The sequence below is a fragment of the Chelonia mydas genome, chromosome 5, assembly GCF_015237465.2.
Source record: "Chelonia mydas isolate rCheMyd1 chromosome 5, rCheMyd1.pri.v2, whole genome shotgun sequence".
In the NCBI taxonomy this organism is placed as follows: domain Eukaryota; kingdom Metazoa; phylum Chordata; order Testudines; family Cheloniidae; genus Chelonia; species Chelonia mydas.
Window position 1 is genome coordinate 56702806 of NC_051245.2, and position 23651 is coordinate 56726456.

General features: G+C 38.5%; 1 protein-coding gene across 1 annotated transcript in view; it reads left to right on the forward strand.

Moving 5' to 3' along the window:
- Positions 1-23651, forward strand: part of LOC102932938 (adhesion G-protein coupled receptor V1) — a 331043-nt gene that overhangs the window by 99252 nt on the left and 208140 nt on the right. The window contains exons 53-61 of the mRNA XM_037902481.2: positions 1602-1719; positions 2615-2786; positions 4940-5182; positions 8501-8908; positions 10497-10681; positions 11682-11931; positions 12128-12267; positions 13112-13272; positions 15508-15608. Of these exons, the coding sequence (XP_037758409.2) occupies positions 1602-1719; positions 2615-2786; positions 4940-5182; positions 8501-8908; positions 10497-10681; positions 11682-11931; positions 12128-12267; positions 13112-13272; positions 15508-15608 (1778 nt within the window). The remainder of the gene's footprint in view (positions 1-1601; positions 1720-2614; positions 2787-4939; positions 5183-8500; positions 8909-10496; positions 10682-11681; positions 11932-12127; positions 12268-13111; positions 13273-15507; positions 15609-23651) is intronic.

The following is a 23651-nucleotide window of genomic DNA, read 5'->3' on the forward strand; positions in this document are numbered from 1 at the left end:
GCAGATGTGTGGAGGCTTTATGTCTCTGTACTGCCTGTCAAATCCCACCTTCCTTCCTTTGGCAATGTGCATTTTTCATGACCCAAACTCTCATTGGCTCACCTACTGGATGCTGCCCAACCCCCATTCTTGGGGTATTTTACTTGGCACACTCTGTGTCCCCTTTGAGAGAAAGCATTAGTGCAGACAGTGTCTGTTCCTCTGACCTTGATTTTCATCCCATTGACCCGTTGCCTCCCTAATCTCTGAAGTAGTTTCTGCAAGATTTAAACAAAGGAGGAATCTGTGGTGCTGGAAATCCACGCCTTCTTTAGCTCCTTCTCTGCTTCTGGAAGTGTAGGGTAGCATATGGGCCATAATGATTATTGTAGATTAAATCTGATAATTAGCTAAGAGCTTTTCTCTCTCAGTGATTGCATCCTAATGCCAGAGGTTACTACCAGAACTCTGGTTTACTTTAATTTGTAAATAGCTACCATAACATTTTCCCATATAGTTTGCACAGAGATCTTTTGAAATATGAATCTTAAGGAATTGTTCACTGAGTTGAAAGCACTCTGATTCCAAGTCGTTATTATAGAGCATATAATGTAAGTGGTGTGACTGGATAACAGCAGTGATAACAAGTCCTTTAGAAATTCAAATCAAGCAAAATACTTTTAATATTACAAAATGGCTCTTAGGACCAAATTGTGTCCTTGGAAGAATGTACACAGCTACCAGAATAATGTATCCAGGAACAGAATGTCAAATGTTTGTGCAATTACGTGCTTCTTTTACATTCATAGTTACTACAGTTGTACAGGTAAATAGCAATTTGCATGCACGTGCAAGTTAGTCACATAATTGCATGCATGTAGATTATTTTTAAGAAATTAATTATATCGTGCCATAGGTATGTGTGATGTGCTAAGCTTATGGTCTAAATTAAATGAGCACAGGTAATAAGGTCAAGAAACAATGCTGAGGGGAAGAAAGGTGACACACATGCTGTGTCTGAACCAGATTGGAAGTCTCTTATCAGCTGACTTTATTAAAAGAACAGGCTCTTTCTTCCCTAGTGTAGAGTAATGCTATCATGGGGGGATCCTTTAGAGCTAATGCATTTTTAAATGAATATGATGGACAGCAGTTATTCTGAGTGGGCCTATTCTGTAAGGAATTTATGGGTGAGATTTTCAAGAGTAATTAATGTTGGCCTGGCACTGGACCCACTGAAGTCAGTGGGAGCAGAGTTAGAAAAACCCAAGTGCTTCTGAAGATTTCAGTTTACCTGCACAGAAGAGGCTAGGCATCTGACCAGAAATTGCCTTTCAAAATGAGCTGTTTTCACAGTTAAAAGACAATCTGCAAAATTAAAATGTAAAGATTTCACTTGGGTTACTAGATAAATGTAAGAACATATGAGATTTTTTTATGTTTGAAGGAGACTTTTGTGGTTACATCCTTTGTTCCCTTTGAAAATTTGGCTCTTTGTGTACTTTATATCATGCCTTGTGCACGTTTTTCATTTTAAGCAATTCTTTCTGCATTAAATATGTACAACTTATTCTCAACTTTATTTGCTTCCTAATCAGTTTGATGTACTGTTTCTCATACAGGGAATGATCTTCAAAATGGCATTTTGGGATTCAGTGCAGAGGTACAAAGTGGCCTTGTGCTTGATGAAGATTCTGAAAGCAGGGAGGTGCAGCTGATAGTCACAAGGCAACCAAACAGGTGCAGGCAACAGCTGATAAAAGTGCTGTCCCCACATGCTGTAATGTGCTGTATTGAAATCAAGGATGCTGCTGTTAGCAGAAGAGGTTATCATGGAATTTTATAATAAATCTTTGACTTTCAGCTGCTCTAATCGTTTATTGTCATTTGGCAAACTTGCTTCATAAATTTAAAATGTGATTGTTAGTCAGTGTACTGGTATTAAACAGAAATAAGAATTAAATATCTACCTAACTAATACACATCATAACTGAGATGAGAAATTAATTTCCTTGCTATGTACTCACGCTTAAGATTAATTGCTTAGTTGGCTAAAAATGTCTCCGAAACTTATGATCTTCTTGGCTATTGTACAGTAGGTCTGAGTAGTAATATGTGTATTTAATAAGATACATGTGTGCCAATATATATTTATGTATTGCCACACACTGTATGTATACTCTTTACATATTACACACACTATCAAATATGTTAGTGATTTTCAAACACATAGAAAAGTCAGTCCCTGTTTCAAAATGCTTACAATCTAGGATTCCTGTTCAGCAAAGTACTTAAACATGTGCTTAACTTGAACCACATGGGTAGTCCCATGGCCTCAGTTAAGCACATACGTAAGTAACTTGCTGACTTAAGTGACTTGCTGAGACCTAGATCTAGCTTGCTTCCCAATAACTGGATGACATTGCTCTTGTGACTTTTATTAATATAGCTAATTTCAGAGGAAATAACATACAACAAAAAGAAAAATATTTTTTTCTTCTGAAAGCATTTTGTTTTCCAGTGGTGAATTTTTATTATTAATAAAAAATGAATATGTCTATGTGGTTTAGCTTCCCTGAAGCAATAGCTGCCATCTTCAATGCATTTAAACTGCTTTGGTTTGCTTTGCTCATAGGGCTTTTGAAGATGTGAAGATCTTTTGGCGGGTGACCTTTAATAAAACATCTGTTGTCCTTCAGAAGGATGGAGTAAACCTCGCAAATGAGCTGTTGGCTGTGTTAGGGGTTACCACCTGCATGGCAGGTCAAACAATATGCAACATCTCCGTTGGAATAAAACCTGATAATGTGAGTAGTTTATTAATATTTATACAGCATCATGACTTACTTACAAATATAAAAAAACCAATGGGCCCTGATTGAGAGAACTTAAAATCCAGGGGCCAAGTCTGCAGGTCGTTACTCAGTTTCTTCTCAGTCCTCACACAAATTCCCATTTTCTTTAATTGCTGCTTTGCCTCCAGAATGGCTAATTAAAAACTGAAGAAGGGGCTGAGGGTTTGGCCCTAGAGAATGCTGCAGTTATTGAAGCCATACAGGAATTGTAAGGTAAAGTAGGTTGCAGTCACTTCAGTGAAATAAGTATTCAGTACAAATGGCCTCTTACCCTTTACACATTAAATATTTGTTTCACCAAAGCGCTTAATATGTGATTCACTTTAACCATGTGACCTGAGTAATCCCATCTGATTCGGCAGAACATGTAAGCACATTCTTAACTATAAGCAAATGTATGTCTTATTGAAGCCAATGAGACTGAAAATGTTCTTTAATGAACATTATAGGACCAGTCGAGTGCTTAAAGTAAAGTGTGTTGCTGAATTAGGACCTAATACATTGCATGACTGTGGTAACTAAGGCAGTATTTCAATAAATTGGAATCTTAAACCTGCCTGGTCTCAAAGATTGATCTGATTGGTTAATGAGAGCAATAAGTCCTATATAGCAATAACAAGATCATGTATTTTAGAGAACCATCACCTGCCCCGATTACAATACCCAGATTATATGCCCTGTCCTTTAATATGGAAAAAAATTCTAAAGGATTTTTTCCATACTGTTTCTGCATATTTGTTACATTATAAATGAACACAAACATGATACAGGTACACTGTCACTTTCAAGATCTTCTGGGAATTTTGAAGGCTGCAACACCTGGCAGCTACTTTGTCTAGTTCAACCTCAACTGTATTGGCTCCACCGGCTAACAATTGGATATGTGCTTGTTTTGTCTGAGAAATAAGCTGGTATTTACAAAAATGCCAGAATTTAAAAATAAGGCCAGATTTACAGAGAGAAGATAAGTTATAGTGTTTTTGGTGCTCACCATACATTAAAAAACTAAGCAAAAAACCAGCTTCTTTTCCAATTAAAAAGCTGCTTTGTTTTTGCTTGTCCAGGGCTACATTTTCAAAAATAGCCTCTATCTTTATGTCTGCAGCTTCATGCCTGCCTAAAATAGCAGATGCAAATGATATTTAGATATCAACAAACTGATTTGTGGATGCAAAATCAGGAAGTTAGACGTCTTCATTACATCATTTGTACTCACATTTGATTTTGGGTAAAAATCAGAGACCAGGTGGAGGCCCTATTGAAAATTTAGCCTAACCTATTTCTTACTTTGTTTAGAAAATCAATTACTTGCTATACTGTATTCAGTAAAATGTTGAAAAATAACATTTGGAAATTGCATGATCAAATTATCTGGTGTATGACCATTGAAATACATCAGACTATATTTCCAGACTGACTAGAACTAGGAAGTACTAAAAGTCTCATGAAAGAGCCTGTCTCATGATATTTTCAGCCTAGTTTTGCGGACTTAAGAATTGTGAAAATGCTTAGCCAAACTTGTGAACTTTTTGAGGTTCATTCACAGTAATACAAACACTACAGACACATGTTGATTTTTTTCAACACTTGAGACCTGAGTTCCACCTTCAAAAGATGGTCACAATTAATTGCAGGGGCAAAAACCTGTACTTATACAGGCATGCAAATTTTCTACTTGGAATTCATTGTGCACATGTTTGTGCACATTTTTTGCAGGTGCAAAAGGGAATTAAAGAGACAAATTCTGCACAAATCTACACCTTGTGTCATTCCATAAATTTGAAAATTTGACTTATGTCTCACAGCATCCTAGAGGCACATCATATGTATACTTTATGTTGTTAGGCTATTGTGTGAGATTATATGTGAAAGACCATAAGACTCTTCTACTACTTGTTCCACATTGGTGTTTGCTGAAATGTTATCCCTTTTGGGATAGTACTGTATCCGCCTTATAATATCTTTAAAACGAATGAGTAATTCAGCAGGGAGACAGTATAATAACAGGAGAATTTTTTCAAAAAGGATGGAATGCATTCTTTACTGCATACTCCTGTTGAAATCAGTGGACTTTATAATGATTTGCAATTCTCACTTGTTTACAGGTACCTGAATTTGAAACTTATTTTTTGGTTGAGTTGTATGAAGTAAGCTCAGGAGCAGCATTAAACAGCAGTGCCAGATTTGCCTACATAACTGTTCCAGAAAATGATTTTCCTCGTGGCCTGCTATATTTTGCTGTGGGATCTCGTCTGGCTGTGGCTAATAAAAAGACCACTTTAATCAGTTTGCAGGTGGTTAGAGACTCCAGTACAGCGTTAACCACCTCAGTTAGTTATAATATGCAGGTAAGACTGTGTATAATATCCTCATTTATTCTCTAAAGCATAAGCAAGTAAGGTTAGCCCTGGTTTACTTTATCTAGGAAATGCTCAAGTTGCACATGTTTACAGCAGTGGTCATTACTTACATAAGTCTAGCATATATTCTTTCCCATTACTAAAATCATCTCACTTTGATCAGTTTACCAAAAGTAATTTTGTGCAGGGTACTTTCAATAACCTCAAGAACTGTGGTCATCCTGAAGTATTAAATCAGTCATCACCACTTCCACTCCCTGTTAAAGCTTTTCCTAGGCTGTAGCCTCCTCCCTTTAAAATGTGGATTCTGCCGCAGCAGGTATAATCATTTGTATCCTACCAAACTTGTGATTTCCTCAATTATGTCCATAGAAAACTTAAAAGAAAAGAAAGGGCATTTTCATCGAAGTCTAATCCATATCTCAGTTGCTTATAGTTACTGAAGTCCAGGCAATATTCTTGAGACATTGACCTTAGAAAGTATCTTTTTTTAAAAAAATTGGGGCAGCAATTCTTTTATGAACTGAAAAAACATAATGCTCGTCTATTTCTCCAATAGATGATATCAGTCCTGTTCATTTGTTGGTGTGTTGATCATATGGCCTTATACTAATTGCTGGACTGTTGTCTCAAAAATAATAAGAACCCTTTTACTGCTGACAGCTAATGGAGAGTCTCCTTTAGCTCAAGTGACAGGTGCTATGCACAGCATTGTACAGTTATCTAGGCACAGTTCCTGCTCCTCTGTCAACAGCTGTGGCTCCACAGCCAGACCCTGGGCTGGGGGGAGGATTTCCCCTAGTTTTTTCCTGTTGCATCTGCTTAGCACTTGGCCTGACTTCTTGGACCGAGTGTTGGGCCTAAAGGCATTATTGTGAAGAAGTGTTCTCATACTGAAGTATTATTATGCATTGGCTGGTGAACTTTACTTTCATTTAATAAACGGCTTTAAGTTTTATTTCATGCTGCATGTGTGTCAGGTTTAACTATAGCTATTGTGTATCCCTGTGTTGCCATGGATTTGTTGTACAGTAGCTGCTCAGTGTACTTTAGTTAAAGTGTATGTAGCAGGTTTTCGGATTCTTGCTAGGAAAAAGAACATGGATCCTCTATCATGAAGCTGGTAAATGGAGAAGGAATGGCAGCATGACTTCTCACCACATACAGTATGCTTAGGCTAATACATGTAGCTTGCCTTTTTTGGCATGTATGGTAACACCACTGCTGTACAGTCTGGGGTATTGAGCATTCATGACAGAGTACCAAAGTGTGAGGAAAAAACTTTGAGAGAGGAAGTCTAGGGGGAGGCAGGGAGGAGGAGGAGTTCACTGGAAATAGATGTTTGTCTCATTCCCACAATTTCTTTACATTTCTTTTGCTTGACACAATTAATTTTTATCACCACTTATTTCCCTGTTTCCTGCTGATTCTGGGAACCCAGTTGGAAGGGGCAAATAAACAGTCACTTCTCTCAGTAATTGGCAAAGATGATGTCTTGCTTCCAGAGCAAATCTACGCACATAAGCAACCACATTGATTTACAATAAGCTGTTTAGTGAAATGAAAATGTTCTAGTTACCCAGTAAAAGTATTTAATTAGTCAGCACTAGCAGAACTCAGAAGGGATCTAATAGTTGACATTAAAAATCCTTTCTTTTGCATAGGAGGAGCCATTTTGAGGTTGCCTGAGGGAATCTTTTGTGTGATGATCAATAGATAATCCCAAAGCTGTATTGTGTTATGAATTTGAATAGTAGCCCAGAAAGCTAGTTTCCACTTAAGCAAGGCTTATTATGTATCAGATCTAGAAATGAAGGGTCTGGTATGTGGCAAAAAAGCAAATTGAAAAATAATAAAAATTCTGTATATCCTATGATAGGTAAAACTGTAATATTTCAAGAGGAAATGAGTCCATGTATAGATCTCCTAAACCTGGACATGTATCTGACTTGCATTTGTATTCTGTAATATTTCCCTGATAAAAGTCAAAGAAGAATGGTCTTACAGGTAAACCATTGGACTGGGACTCAGGTGATTCTGGTTCTGACACAGCTTCCTGTTGTCTGTGCATCAGTTTCCCCTCTGTAAAATGTGGATAATTCTTCCCTCCTTTCTGGGGCATTGTGAAGATAAATACCTTGTTGATGAGGGGCTCACATACTGCAGGGATAAACACCATAGAGAATTGTTATTTTTATTATAGGAACTCCCAGAGGCTCCAGTCAGGACCAGGGCCGCCTCATGCTAGGCATTGTTGAGATACTTGCAAAAATAAATTAAAATTAAAAAAAAACCTACTCCCTTCATCGTGGCCGGAGAGTATGCTATGATCCTAGTGGAAATAGTGCATTTCTGTTGTACAATGTGAGCACCATAGAGTTCTGTTTCCTGCCCGGCAGTGTACACTGGGTATGGAGGGTTGGGGGAGCGAGTGGAGGAGCCCTGGACAAGAACGGTAGATCTGAGGAATGGGAAGTGCATAGATCTAAAAGCTGCACTAGTGCCCTGGTGTATGATACACAAGCTAGTCCAGGATTTGCCTAACATTTATTGAATACGTTAATGTGTCTGTTTCTGCTTGAGAAAAATCTATTTGACACCATAATTACCTTCTTCAAAATGTCTCCTAGATTCCCTTTGTGACTAGCCCATAACTTAAGTTTGTGCCCTTTTGGATTGGAGTCTGATATCCCCTCTGGCAGTTGTCTAGAATCATCCTTCTTTAGTATGCTCTCAGAATTTCATTTACCTTAATTGTACCTCAACCTTTTTGGTGTGTACCTATTTACAATACCAACCTCTCCCCTTAATTGAGTGGCCTCATTCTGCAGCCACTGACTATGGTTAGCACCTGTCAAAGTCACCAGGAACTGCTGGTGAGCAGAAGCTGTAGAATTAATCCTGCTCTTCTCATTGACCATAAATGTTACATTACTTAGTCTTTCCTAATAGCTATAACTCCTGAAGCCCTTTGTCCCAGGTCATTGATGTATTCAACAGCATTCAAGTTTTCACTTGCTTGATTAATAAAAAGGTCTGTGAGAACTGAGAGACTGTTTTTCTTATTTTTCCCTCCTCCCAATTTATCACAGACCCCATCACAAAGTCTCTTACCTTACACCATTTTGGTTCAATACAGAATGTATGGGGGAGGATATTCCAGATTATCACCAAATATGAATTTAATTTTAACGGGTTATATTTACATTTTAAAGAAAAAATGGATTTTACCTATTTAAGTGCACCTAGTTTTAAACACACTGCATTATGATGATGTTGCCTAGAATTCTCTTGTTTGGTTTCCAGGAGCTGAAAAGACCTGAAGCTGTTGGTCGCACCTTCATATCACCAGCTATTTCAGGACAGGATTTTGCCAGATCTGAGGGCATACTGACTTTTGAACCTGGACAGAGAAATGCTGTAGTGGATGTAACACTGACTCCAGAGATAGGATCCTTACATCCATTTCCTAAGCGTTTCCAGGTTGTGCTTTCTAACCCCACAGGGGGTGCCAGAGTAGATGATGCATATGGTATTGCCAACATCACAATTGTCTCAGATTCAGATGCCCAATCAGTCTGGGGGCTGGCTGACCAACTGTACCAGCCACTTGATGATATCATTTTGAACAGGGTCCTCCAGAGCTTAAATGTCAAAATTTCCACAGAAACTACGGAAGAACAGCTCGCTGCTGTGATTCACATAATAGATAAGGTAAATATTCATGTGCCCCTTCCAAAATGACTAACGACTTCCATGAGGATGTAATAACTCTTATGGGTTGTGAACATCTCAAAATGATAATCAGCAGTAGCGATCCTTTGAGACACACAGTGCTGCAGTTCTAAAAACAGAATGAGTGGAATCCTTGGTAAAGGATTCTAGGGGTCAAGAAAGAGTCTGCCTGTCTGCAATTAGACTAATAATGATGGCTACCAAGAATTAAAAACCAAGCACAAAGGCTAAAATGCAGCCTAAGAATTAAATTACATATAAACGCTCAGGTTTCAGAGGTGCAGCCGTGTTAGTCTGTATCTGCAAAAAGAAAAGGAGTACTTGTGGCACCTTAGAGACTAACAAATTTATTTGAGGATAAGCTTTCGTGAGCTACAGCTCACTTCATTGGATGTTCTCCCTTGGTGCAGTGGCATCACAGAGCTTATTATGGCTTCTTGATTCTCAGGATAGATCTGTGCTGGCCTATGAGCTACTCTAACCACCACTGTGGTTCCCCAGGGACAGTACACCAGCTGGGGAATGCCAGAGAACACCATGCCTCTGTCATACCCTCTGCATTCCCCTCTGCTAGGTCTTGGAGTTGTAGGTTGACATAGGAGCTGAATATTTTGGCACTAAACTAAGTGTTTCCCTCAAAAGGTGAATTTTCTTAGCTGGCCTGGTTCAGCTGCTTTCTGGCCCCTCTGTACCTCCAGAGTAGTGCATAGGGGCCAGAATGTACCAGAGAATCTAGCTGCAAGACTCAAAATAGTACGATAATACTGACTAAAGACAACACTCAATTGCATATAATGGTGGCATTAGAGCTATTGAAATGAGGTTTTGCTTAGTTCAGAATTTTTGAAGAAACTGTAAATTCCACACAATTCCTTACTAATCTAACTCCTCTTCCTGAGCATGTTTTTATTATATACATTTGACAATAGACTATGTCCTATATCTTGGTGGCAAAAAATGGGAAAAATGAAAACTTCAGAACTAAAATGAGAGAAAATTGAAAATTGTACTGAAAGTGGTCTCACAGTGAGAGAACCTAATTAGCAGCATTTGCTTTTTAATTCATACTGGCAAGTAGAAAATCTGCCTTTATTAATTAAATTACATGTAAAACTGAGTAGATCAAAGCAATAAAATGCTGTACTGCAAAAACAAATGAAAGTTACTGAAAACAAAACAATACATGAAACACAATTGTATAATTTGTTAAAAACCAATGAATTTCTATTTCAAGTGTGTTTCTAAGGTGATCCTTCTGTATCTAAATTTCGGTAATGCTGGGCTTGAGAAATAATTCTCAGACAATCTACAGCTCCAGTCTTCTAATGAGCTCCATACAGTCTGATCCCTAAGAGTTTATCAGGACTGGGGCCCAAGATTTGATCAATTAACTTTCCCTTTTGATGACATTTCTCAGTATATAAATGTAGTTAAGTAATTGAAATATTTAATTTATCTTCCTGACATAGTTTTTGTATTGTCGTAAATACTAGTTCTTGAAAATCAAGGAATGATTGTTTTTATACTCCTGTAAGTGATACCATTTTCTTTCTTTCCCCTGCGTTAGGTAATGGTTGAAGGTGAAAAACAGGTGCTCACTGATAAAAGCCGAAATCTTTTCTATGAGATACTCTGTGCTCTTGCTAGCCCAAAGCGCAAGGATACACAGGGCTACAGTCTGCTTGCTGAAGTTACTGAGAAATTTGCCTTTTCCCTCGCGACTGGAGTAAAATGTGGATCACCTGGTGAAAAGTAAATACTTTTTAATCTACAGAATGTGGTAGAAATATCTGACAATAGACTGCTATAGTCCTCGCAGGCCTTAATTACATATATTAGACAGGAGTGCACATTCAGAGTAAATCAGATGAGGACTAGCCTTGATGTATTACCCATATACAAAGATGTACACCATTCTACAGTATTCCCACAAAGCACTGCAGTGGCACCATAGTAGGATGTGGTATTTTGGACTGTTACTGCAGAATAGAATATATTGTACAGGGCACTGTTATATATGGAAGGCATGAGACTAGGAGTCAGGAGACTTGGGGCCTAATTCTACAAGATACCGTGCCCCCTCAGCTCCAGTACCTTGTAGGACCAGGCTCATCCATGCTGTGCACTGAAAAAGGGACAGTCCTGTGGAAAAAATAGTATGTTACCATATACAGATCAATTGCCATCTCTAAAATGGGACTAGTGATACTGACCTCCCTTGTAAAGCGCTTTGAGACCTGTTGATGAAAGGGTTGTGAAGGGCACAGACTTATTAATACTAGTTAGTAGAATACGTAAGTTTAGAGCTCGTGGGCTTCTTGTTCCCAGCGCAGTGAACCATGTTCTAGGCTAAAGGGTGAAAGCAGGAGCATCGATTTTGTCTGTGACCCGTCCGTAGGTTCAGCTGAATGTGGAATACAAGTGGAATGTTTACGGGTTTCAACAGCAAGCTGCATTGCACAAAATACAGAAGGGAAATGATGACTTCCAACAATTTATAATCCATTCCTTTCTGAATTTGATTTTCCTGAGGACATCAAAAAGCACCTCACTGGCCCCATGGCTTCCCTTCTGTCAAACATCGAAGTCCTGCTACAAATCACAGAGGCAATAGAGTTCTTATTTAAAAAGAATAAAATTTTTAAACTTTCATTGTAAAGTATATCCTAACTACAGGAGTCACTGCACTCCCTGCAATGAAAAGGTAAATGGCTGTTCCACTTATCAGATCTTTTTCTTTTTTTTCAAACAGAGGCAAAACCATCCTTGACAGCTGCCCGTACATTGCAATAATGGCCCACCACTGGTATCCTCAGCAAATCAATGGACACAAATTTGATGGAAAAGATGGGGATTCAATCAGATTTCCTGAGCGCTTGTTAGAGGTCTCCATTGCCTCCTCCCCTCCTAGAGATGAGAACTGTAAATTTGTACAGTTTACAGAATACAGCAGCCAACAATGGTTTATAACTGGTGATAAAAGAACTGCTCTAAAAAACAAGGTATGAAAATGCAGCAGCTTCTTTTTATGGGATTTGAATGTAAGTTTCAGTTATTAATCTTTGATCAAACGATGTTCAATGTTTATAGTGTATCATAGTTTGTGTCTGTGCATGTACATGTGGTGTAATTTTATTTATGCACTGACCACTGACTTTTAATTTTGAATACATATTTACCTTGCTTATGTTGTCTTAGATTTTTTCAATGAGTTTGAAGGGTCAGAGTTCATATCCACTGAAAGACAACAATGAAGTTATCTACCGGATTTATTCTGCAGACAGTCGGATTGTTCCACATAAATCTCTGTGCCTCCTTTGGAATCAGGCTGCAGAAAGGTAGATTTTATAAATCACAATTTAGCTTTTCACTTTCCATAATAGATCTGTGTGTGGTATATATGGGGTAACTATGCTCAGGTTGCCTTATACTTTCCATTACAAAATAATTTTCATTTTCTTAAGAGTTCTAGCTACTCTATGGTTTGCTGCAGGATCTTAAAACTTGACAAGGGGACAGTTGTATGGAATATCCATGGGGACCCTGCTACACGGGGACATGATTTTAGTGCAAGTTAATGGAAATCACATCACAACACAAAATTATTTTACTGAAAGTCTTTGAAGACCATGTTACAATGGTCAATCAATCTCTTTCCAAGTCCACTGAGACCACATTCATACAGCCCACTATTGTGACAATTATTTAGTGAAAAATGCATTCTCCAAATAATGTGTATACTTTTTTTTTCAATTAGAGAAGGGTAAAAGGAAGTTGGAAACAGTATTTAAATTTCATTCCAAATAGACAATGCATTTTGATGATTGCATCTGGAAGACATGGAAGATTAAAAAAAAATCTTGAAGTAGCCTTGGTATTTTTGGTTGTTACGGGAATGTTACAGTAACACTTGTGCTGTCACTTTGAAGTCTGATTAGTATGAGAAATATACAAGCTCACTTTCTTCAATACTTGCATAATGTACAGTGAAGCATAGGTAGCTGGTTGTCTCATGTCTTGGATAAATGCCTTTCAGTAGTAAGAAGTAAAACTAGACAGTTACCAGTTTATTCTAGGATTAGGAAAGACACTTTAGCTTCAGCCTCTGATTAGTTTAAGAAATCAGTCTCAACATGAACACTCATGAATGAGGACTTTGTGAATCTTTTGTTTTTGCTGTAGCTGGTTGTCTGATAGTCAGTTCTGCAAAGTGGTTGATGATACTTCAGACTACATACAATGCTCCTGTTCTCACATGTCCATTTACGCTGTGTATGCCCAGACAGACAACTTGTCCTCATACAATGAAGCTTTTTTCTCTTCTGGATTCATCTGTATTTCAGGTCAGTTGATACAGCCTTATTTTTGTTTATGACTGGTGTGATCTTGTTAAAGAAGAAAATATTATAGTGAACCATCTTTACTGTAAAGGAGTGAAAATGGTTGCTTAGTCTCCACTGAAGTTGAGCAGCCAAGTACTGGGCATGCACTAGCACTGCATCTGTCTCAGAATGACTGTCTAAGATCTTCTTTCTCCAATGCCTGCACAGTAATTCCAGTCCACTGCTGGACTTGGATTCAAGAGGCAGAGCTTCTGATTGTGCCACTATTAGGACTGCCATACTTCTTTGTCTTCAAATGTTGTTCATCAGTTCAGTGTGTTACCACAAGTAATCCATATGAGAGAATAAGTCTTGTAGCTGTATTCTGTGAATTCTGATGTTGATAGAGTGAAACTCCATTTCCATACACGTAACTTTTATAAGCCTTTAACAGCACTTTGCTGAAAATGTTGTACCTTCTCACTGCTTAAGTGAGAACAGGAAAGCTTCATTGCACAAAAATATTTTGGTGTAATTACAGCCTGATGCTTCAAGAACTCTCAATTACTATTGACATCAGTGGAAGTTGAATATAATAAATACATCGAAAGAATGTAATATTCTGTGAAAAATATCGAATGCAGTGATCTGGTAAAAGGAGGTTTGTGTGGGCTTGAAGGATGCCCCTTGTTTGAAATTTCAGAACCAAATTTACAGGAGGTCTGAGGCAGTCCTCTTGTTCTGATGAAGTCACCCCCTCTTTGGATACTTTAAATCATCCCTTATAGAGATGGGGGTTTAAGATATAATTTACCTCAGGAAATTTTTTTGCATTCGACCAATTAAAAATATGAAAAATAAACTCCCTTCTCCTCATCCCTCAAAAAAGCATGTGCTGAATTCTTAAAGATATGTTGTATGCTCCTCTTCTCCCATTCTGAGTGTAAGGACAGACAAAACTATACATTTTATTTCTCTACCTGCCTGGAAATGAAGAGGCAAGTCACCCGGCAATTAAACATTTAAACAAATATTGTCACACACAATTAATTTAGTTCAAATCTTGCATTCTGATAAAAGAATATTCTCAGAATCACTTGAAATGTTATCATTGCCTCCCTTACTCTATGAAGTTGCTCTTGTTGAATGGACTTCAGTTGGATAATTTAGGTGAAACTCAGATTTACGTCTGGTAAACAGACCATCAACCAGCAGTTCTAGATTTAGGAATTGTAAGGAACTTTCACAGCAAATCTTTTCTTCCTATTTAAGAATGAAGTAACAGATATTTAAAAAAGATGAATATTGAAGGAATACCCTGTTTGACTCCAAGTTTGGCTCTCAGGCCTGTAATGTTTTCTTTTGAGCTCATCATTGCTATTGTAGATATCACTAGCTAGTGACGCGGTAATTCACAGCTGACTATTTGTGCCACAGTCCACCACTTCCTGCTTTCAGAATGTATAGCTGTGAGTGAACTGTGTCCCTACCATGTCTTCAACAGAGCACACACATCCTGGGTTAACATACGAACTTGCCCTCTTCCTGGGGAGTGGGTTTACTGGGAACATAGTTACAATAATACAATGTGAGCTTCAGCCTAAGGTTCCTCCCTGAGCTTGGTTATTCCTAGAATAGATCATGGAGGAAAGCCCTACCTTTGTTCCCTCTGTCCTCTGAAAACCACCTCCATCGGCTTCATTTCCAAGGTGGAGTTAACAAGCCACACCAGCTGCAGTATGTCAGCAGACGCTAGCACCAACTAACGGTGGGTCAAGAGAAGAGTTCTGTCACCCTATTCCAGTACTGATGTCCAAAAGGTCCATACACAATACAGATGGAACATGGGATTCAGAATTAGGACTAGTACAGCTGTTTGTCATAAAGCAATGCTGCACTGTATAAAGCACTGTGCGTTCATTTCAACACTGAAAATTCCCCTTTGCTGCATCTGTGGCTATTGGTTAGTTCTAACATTCCAGTTACTAAAGAAATGAAATACAAATAAAGTGAAAATGGTGCAAGCACAGAAATGCCCTACATTGTGCATTAGGCCCGTAACTTGTGAAAACTTAAGCACATGCTTAATTATAAGTGCAATTGAGTATTCTGATTGGGAACTAAAAGTTAAGCACATTCGTAAGGTCTTTACAGGATTAGGGCCTTAGTTATGTAATAGTTCCAAAACTACTTTGCCATCTGACATAATGTTTGCCCGTGATTCTTAGAATGATCCTGTTTTTTCTGTTCCCACAGGTTTCACTTTGGCAATTCTTTCACATCTTTTCTGTGCCAGGTGTTCCATGTTTGCAGCTAAACTTCTTACTCATATGATGGTTGCCTCTTTGGGTTCTCAGGTAGGGGGAAAAAAACCTTTGAAGTCTCTGAATTTTGATCAAGTACAGACATTCTTTCTTCTCCCATCTCCCCGTAGCTGCTCCTGAGCAGAGCAGGAGAGGTTTGTTTTTTTTTAAAGAGAGAATGAGAGAGAGACAGAGTAGCACAAGATATCGCGCATGTGTGTGTGTGAAGTCAGAAATTGTGATATATGACATAAATAAAATGTACTGATAATTAAGTGAAAAATTAGGGGTGATGGAACCAAAATGTCAATGGGGGCTAACACCCCCACGCTGGAAAATACTGTGAGGGCTCCGCCTCTTCGTAAAGTCACACACACCCAGGGTGGCAGCAAAGGCAAGCGCAGGATTCTGAGGGGGACCCCCACCTTCCCAGCCTGGAGCTGGTGCCCTCCAAGTCTCAGTAGCTCCCCTCGCTCCTCCTCCTAACCCTCCACCCCCCCATTCACAGTGAGCTTCTGCACCCCTTCTTCAGTCAAAATTATACACTTCCAAGCAATGTTAAGCAATACAACTAATAGATGGTTGGTATCCTATCCTACAGCTGGTAAAGTCGAGTTTTTGGTGGGAGAGTGGGAACATAAAATACTAGCTGAGATGAAACAGTATCTGTGCTAACAACATGGTTTGTTGAAATAAATTAGTAGAGTGGAGACAGGAAAAGCACAAATGTTTTAACGTGTGTATTGTGTATATGTATATATAAAAATGCATATTCCTCTCACACTAACTTGTAGGAAGCTGTAATTATGCAAGGATAAGAATGCAGAATATTGAGAATATGGGATCTTATTTATTATCAACATTATTACATATCTCTTGGTATGATTTCAAATCAGTACACAGGAACAGCTGTCCTAATTGAATAACCTTAGCTCTTATGCAAAACAAATAGTCACTTTGATATTTCCTAGAGATAAATTCCTGAAGATTGATTAAAGTATCTAAGGGACGGGGCCTGGTGACACGAATTTAGAAAATTTGTCCAAAGTTGCTGAGGTGGTCTGGATGAATGGGGATGTTTTATTTTTGGTGGTCTAAATTTCTTTTTAATCCAACAATTGCTATTGAATAGCTATATTTGGTCTTTAGTCTTGTTTGAGTTTTACTCAGTCTTTGGATGGTCTATTGTTAACCCAATTGATTGCAAAAATGCCAGCTTCCTACAGAACCCCTGACCTGCTTATCTAATGCCCCAGTAAATGATATACATTTTAAACAGAATGATGAATTAATTTCTTTATTGTTAGCAACTAGACTGTGTATTAGACTGTATAGTACAACTTTTATAATTATGTTCCATAGCTGAAGAGTTAAGGGCTAGATTTGATATTGAGTTTCCCAGAAAACAAATCAGAAGCACTTGTGAAAGAAGACATGTCACCTGAAACCCTAAATAGGATTGCGTTGAGCCTGATAATGCTGTTTGTATTATGTCTGTGACCTGTCTTGGCTCTCTGATTTGGCTTAGCTATTTTCATACAAAATCTTTAGCAACCCATCTTCCATAATTAGAGTTTACTTGGCTATGTTCACCAACCACTCTGACTTTGGCAGCAGTATTTGCACAGGACATAATTTTAGCAACTTTAGATTGAAGACAATATTCAGATGCCTTAAGCAGACAAATTGGGGTTTCTTGTGTCAAAAAAAAAATATAGCAGAAATAGTCAAGCATGATTATATCCAGTACTTAAAAACAGATGTTTGGTATTCTGACCCACTCATTGCCTCCAAAACTTCTGTTGGAAAATCCTTGGCAAACAGATTTCTTTCTTTCTTGTTTTAAAGATAGAATTATTTCAGTTTAAAAAGTTGCTGCATTCTTTTTTTCTTTTTCTCTGTCCTTTTTAGAGTTTTGGGAAAGTACTATCTTAAGTTGTTTCTTTTTATCTTGCTGTGACATCATATTGACATACCACACTTATGTGATCTGTGCAGTCTAGTACTGTATGTCAGATGATAATTGCTGATGTTTTGTCACAACATCTCCACTTGTCTGTCATTGATGGGGAGAGCTGGATGGGAAACGGCTTTCCCATCCCATGAAATTTCCAACCCCTCCCCCCCCCACCCAAAAAAAAATCTGTCCTAAATCAAAAAACAGTCTCACATTTTTACAGAATGATAATCCAAAACTGTTTTTGGATCAAGTCAACTGGAACATTTTATTTTCAAAATTTTGAAAGATTTTGTTTGTTTTGGCCTGTTATGGATTAGTAACTGATGAATGACAGGAAACAAAGGGTAGAAATAAATGGTCAATTTTCACAGTGAAGAGAGGTAAATAGTGAGGTCCCCCAAGAATTAGTATTGGGACCAGTGCCGTTCAACATATTCATAAATGATATGGAAAAAGGATATGAAAAAACAGTGAGGTGGCAAAGCTTGCAGATGATACAAAATTATTCAAGATAGTTAAGTCCAAAGCTGACTGTGAAGAGTTATAAGGGGATCTACAAAACTGGATGTCTGGGCAAGATGAAATTCAATATTGATAAATGCAAAGTAATGCACATTGTAAAACATAATCTCAACCATACATACAAAATGATGGGGGTATAAATTAGCTATTGCCACTCAAGAAAGATCTTGGAGTCATTGTGGCTAGTTCTCTGCTTAGTGTGCAGCAGCAGTCAAAAACATTTGGAAAGGGATAGATAGTAAGAAAGAAAACATCATCATACCACTATATAAATGTATGGTACATCCATACCTTGAATACTACCTGCAGTTGTGGTTGCCCCATCACAAAAAAGATATATTAGAATTGGCAAAAGTACAGAGAAGGACAATAAAACTGAGTAGGAGTATGGAACAGCTTACATATGGGGAGAGATTAAAAATACTGATACTGTTCAGTTTAGAAAAGAGATGACTAAGGGAGGATATGACAGAGGTCTATAAAATCATGAATGGTATGGAGAAAGTGAATAAGGAAGTGTTTATTTACCCCTTCCCATAACATAAGAACCAGGGGTCAGCCAATGAAAGTAATGTTTCAAGCAAACATCAGGAAGTATTACTTCACACAACACACAGTCAACCTATGGAACTCATTGCCAGAGGATGTTGTGAAGGCCAAAAATATAACTGGTTTCAAAAAAGCATTAGATAATTTCATGGAGGATAGGTCCATCAATGACTATTAGCCAAATGGTCAGGAATGCAGCCCCATGCTCTGGGTGTTCCTAAACCTCTGACTGCTGGAACTGGATGATGGAATAGCGCACTCGATACGTTGCCCTCTTTTCTTCAGTCTCTCTGAAGCATCTGTCACCAGCCACTGTCAGAAGAGAGGATATTGGGCTACATGGACCACTGATCTGACCCAGTATGGCCATTCTTGTATTCTTGTATAATTGTTTTAAATATAAATTAACTAAAATTTTGAAACATAGTCATTTTGATCCAAAAAATGCAACTTTGGTTGGAAAGTGTCAAAATGGGATGTTTCCACAATTTTGAAAAAAAAATTTTTTTTTTAATCAGGAGATTTGTTGAAACTGTTCCTTTTCTGCAGATTGTTTCGGTTTATAGAAATCTGCATTTTTCTATTGAAAAATGTTTCAGAAAATTCCTGACCAGCTCTACTTTTGAGCTTTTCCTCTGGATAAAGATCAGAGGCAGTTCTTATGCTAACAAAGATCTCAGAAGTTAAGACCCATATATTCCTCTTCTGAGCAGGAGGTCAGCAGCCAATAGATGGTACCTGTGATGTTAGTTCAACTTCTCTCACATCTTTGTAATGTCTTCTAATGTATTTAAGCATTTTGGGGAGGAAGATGAGGTTGTGAACTGCATTTGTTTTCTTTCTTCATTTTTTTGGTCTTTTCCCGTAATCAGCCTCAGAACATGCAAGTTAATGCATGTATGAAAAACTAATATGAAACACATATACCCAGTGGAAGGGTGAAAGGCGGGAAGCAATAATGGGGAAAGACTTACAGAAAATAGTGGATGGCAAATTAGAAGGTTTGCAAGACCATATGGCAGTGTAAGAAGTCCGTGCTGTCAATGTAAAGGCATAACTTTGTGGAGTAGGGAGGTAATAGTCTATGTTCAAATGTTTGCGGTGCCTGGAATATTGTATTCAGTTTTTGGCACCACTTCAGAAGAACTTTGAAGTTGAGGGAATACAAAGAAGAGCCAGAAAAATGATGGGACAGCCGAAGGCATTTTGTTGCTTGATACGAACTTCTATATGTGGTGGTTTCCTCCCCTGAAGACATGCTACCATTCTGTTAACCTCGCTATCTAATTTGAGTCATTTTCAAAATGTGAAAATCCAGGAATGTTCTAAAATGTATTTAGCAGGTATCGAGCTTCTTTTCCTATTCACCCCCTCAATCCATAATGGGGTCTCCAGCTGCCCCTTCCACTGTGTTGGGGGCTCTGTGGACCAGCTGTAAAGCTGCCAGTAAGGGTGGGGTGTAAGCATTAGAAGAAAGGCCTGTTCTACAGGGGCAGCTGCTCAAGCATTTAGCTACTGCTTAGGCAGGAAGGAGGAGCCCGCTGGAGAGCAGCCATTCAGAAGGAGAAAGTGTTTCCGGAGCACTGGGAAAGAGGGAGGGAGCTGATCAGTAGGAGCCAGCTGAATTTTTCAGCTGTTGAGCAGCTGAAAGGATATTGACACCCACTCAGTTGTGCTGCCATAAGCAGACAGATGGTCTGCCTGTCGGGTAGGACTGGCCCTGGTTGTGGGGGAATAGAGTTATGATGAAAGATTTTTAAAAACTATATATGTATACCTTAGCTAGGTGAGAACTAATGAGGGATGTAACATAAGCTACAAATATTTAAACGGTATACCTATCATTGGAAGTTTATTAGGTAACATAGACCTTTGATTTTTGCTGACTAATGAACCTGTATGATGGGAGCTCATTTTAAGAAACAAATGAATGTTTGAACAGTTATTGTGTAAAAAGTCAATGCTAAAATGTTCCGTGTATTTATATTGAACATTTATCAGAGCATTGGTATTTTCTATCCTTTTAACCTTGAAACAGTAACCAATAGAGGCATTTGGGAGAACAGCTAGTAAAGCTTGCATCGTGCCAACTGGAAAGAAAAAAGCTGTAAGTGCCTAGCTTATCTCAGACTATGTATCTGAGTGCAAGCTTTGAGAGACAAGCGTGAAGTATCTTTATCTTGGACTTAGGTTGCTTGTGTTGTGGTCGCATGTGTTTAGGAGAGGTTTAGATTAATGGTAAAAGGACTTTACATTTTTACATAATGGTATCCTCTATAATCCAGTTTCAGCTGTAACTCTCTAAAATGAAATTGGCACTAACTGTTTAGGGATATGCATTCATATTTTGAGTATCTTGCATTCATACCCAGATATAGTATTCTAGTCATTGTGGAACAAAACTGATGATTCAGGAAAGAATATATTTTGGGACTTTGCAGGACTGTGGCAATACATCACCCCGGATGTTAAAATTAGGATTCCAGTGATCTTTCTTTGTGTATATTTCAATGGAGATGCATTAACTATGGCAAACTGTAGGTGGCAGTCAAATCTTTTCGCCAAAATTGCTGATTAAACTTTCACTGCCAACACTGTACCAGTTCATGGTTGAAAATAATAATTCATTGTCTTGAACAGTGGCTCTCAAACTATTTTCAACAGAATTCTTCCAGGGTGACCTCCTTCTAGTGTAATAATGAAGCCTTTGCAAGTCTTTGAGCAGTGATGTTTCTGCATGTAGCAGATCAAGTTTATGGGAGTTAGTCCATCTCAGTTGAAAGATATATAAACCAAGATCTTTCTAATACTTGTTTTTTTGCATCCAGGCTGACATATAATAGCACGATTTCAGTTTCTGAAACACATTATTTCTTGAATCCTTAGTTTGTACTAATGAGTTTATTTTCATTTGTTTCCTTAACATTGTCCTAATATTATTATTTCATGTAACAAATCTATATATGTACAGGATGTAAAGATTTGGGATTTATATTTGGGGGGGCTGGGAGTGGAGCTAGTTCAGGAGAAGATGTACGTATTTTGATAAGTGGTTCCAAATATGAATAAGATTGGGGACCCCTGTTCTATCAGTCCATTCCTCCTAATCAATAAAATACCTCTTTGAAAAGGTAAAGGAAAAACTTTTGGAAAAGAGACACTCATAACGCAGCCGCATCGTTCACTTAGTCTTACCAATAATAGTAATTATAATCACTTAAACCACTGGGCTAAATTCACCCTGATATAACTCCATTGACTTCAGTGGAGGCTCACCAGGAAGAGAGAGGCCCACTGTGTTAAACCCTTAAGTTATTAAATCTCAGAGGAAATAAGTTTTTTCTTCGATTGTCATTTATTTGTGATTTTTCTTCTTAAATTGCTTTTCTAAAATAACCTGAGTTAGAGATGGAATTTTTCAACATTTTAGTTTAAGATAAGACTAAAATTTCTTACAATTCACGATTTGTATGCCTTGTTGTTGTAGTTGTGTTGGTCCCAGGATATTAGAGAGGCAAGGTTGGTGAGGTAATATCTTTTCTTGGACCAACTTCTGTTGGCTCTTCTTCACGTCTGTGTAAGCTTAAAAACTTGTCTCTCTCTCCAGCAGAAGTTGGTCCAATAAAAGGTACTACCTCATGCTCCTTGTCGCTAATCCATGATTTGGTAGAATTGTTTGTTTATTCTTGGGGTTTGACTAGTTTTGGAGGGTGCTGGAGGAATTACCTCCCTCAGATCTAACAGAACTCTTAATGCTGCACTGTGAATTTTAAGAAGCATACAGGAGCCTAATGTGGATGACCATGGTGGCAGGGAGTCACATGGAAGCAGGGGAAGTTGTCTGAGATTCCTGAGGGGGAAAGAGGCGCATTGGACAGTCTGGGAGTGAGCAGGAGGGAGAGAGCCAAAAGAGGAAATGAGGGAATATGGAGTGGGGCGTGGAAGGGAAGAAGTCACGTAATGAGGCTGGGGTTTAATCCTGCAGAGCTGGAAAGCTTTACCATTGTCCTTTTGTGACCCTGAAGTTCTACAGGGAATCCTGCCACTAAACAATCTTTGATCTTGAAAAATAAACACATCATAACCTAAGGAAATTCTCCATTTCCCTTCATCCTGCTGCATCCCCCAACCCAAAACAAATTAATCTGGAGTTATGGTTGTAAATATCTACCAGTTATTTGCAGGGTGGGTAGGAGGGAGATGTATAAAAAAATACTGAAGATTTCTGAACACACACATTTAGCTTGGAAACTGAAAGTTAATACTGCACTTTAAAAAAATGTTATGCAACCCCAGTTATGCAACCCCAGCACTGCTGCTATTTTACCAGTTAAATGGAAGTGCACCTATTTTTCCATTGTTCCATTCTTTAAGGCCATAGTGTTTTCATTTCTGTTGGGGTTAATTCCAAAATGTAACCTTTCTGCCAGATGGTTAACAGTAGCAAAAAGAGCTGGATTCAGTATGTCTTAAGAAACTCAACCCATTAGAGCACCCACCCAGACCCCGGGGAAAACTGAACACACCCTCCATGGATACCCTTTCCCACTTGCAAGCATTCTGAGGCTGCGTATAGTCAAGGAAATCTTTGTTAGCGTGAAGAGTCATAACCTTGGGAAAACAGAGCAACAGAATATATATGCAAGTAAAGAGTAAAATACCTATCCTCTTCATAACTTTGGCAGTAGTCTAATTCCCTTCCCACCTGCCACTTAGAATGTTGTACAGACAGTAATCCCTTGGTCATACCATCTCACCCATCCACCTCTCGTGATTTGATCAAAAAGTAGTAGCCCAAGGGTGTCTTTGCAGGTCTATCTCCCTGCCCAAGGGAGCTCCATGCCGGGTCCTGTCTGGAGGCACTGTCACCTAACCCAGTTTAGTAATTCAAATGTATTAAGGAGCTGGGTAGACTGGGCCTCTCCAGAGTCACTAAGCTCTGCTGTTGTCTTCTGCACTGTCTCTTGCCATAAAATTCTCTGTGATGGCTCTTACAGCAAAGTTCTCAGTCTGCATTGCATCTTCCTGTGAAGTCCCACAGGAGGGGAGCCAAGAGCACTAAGGCA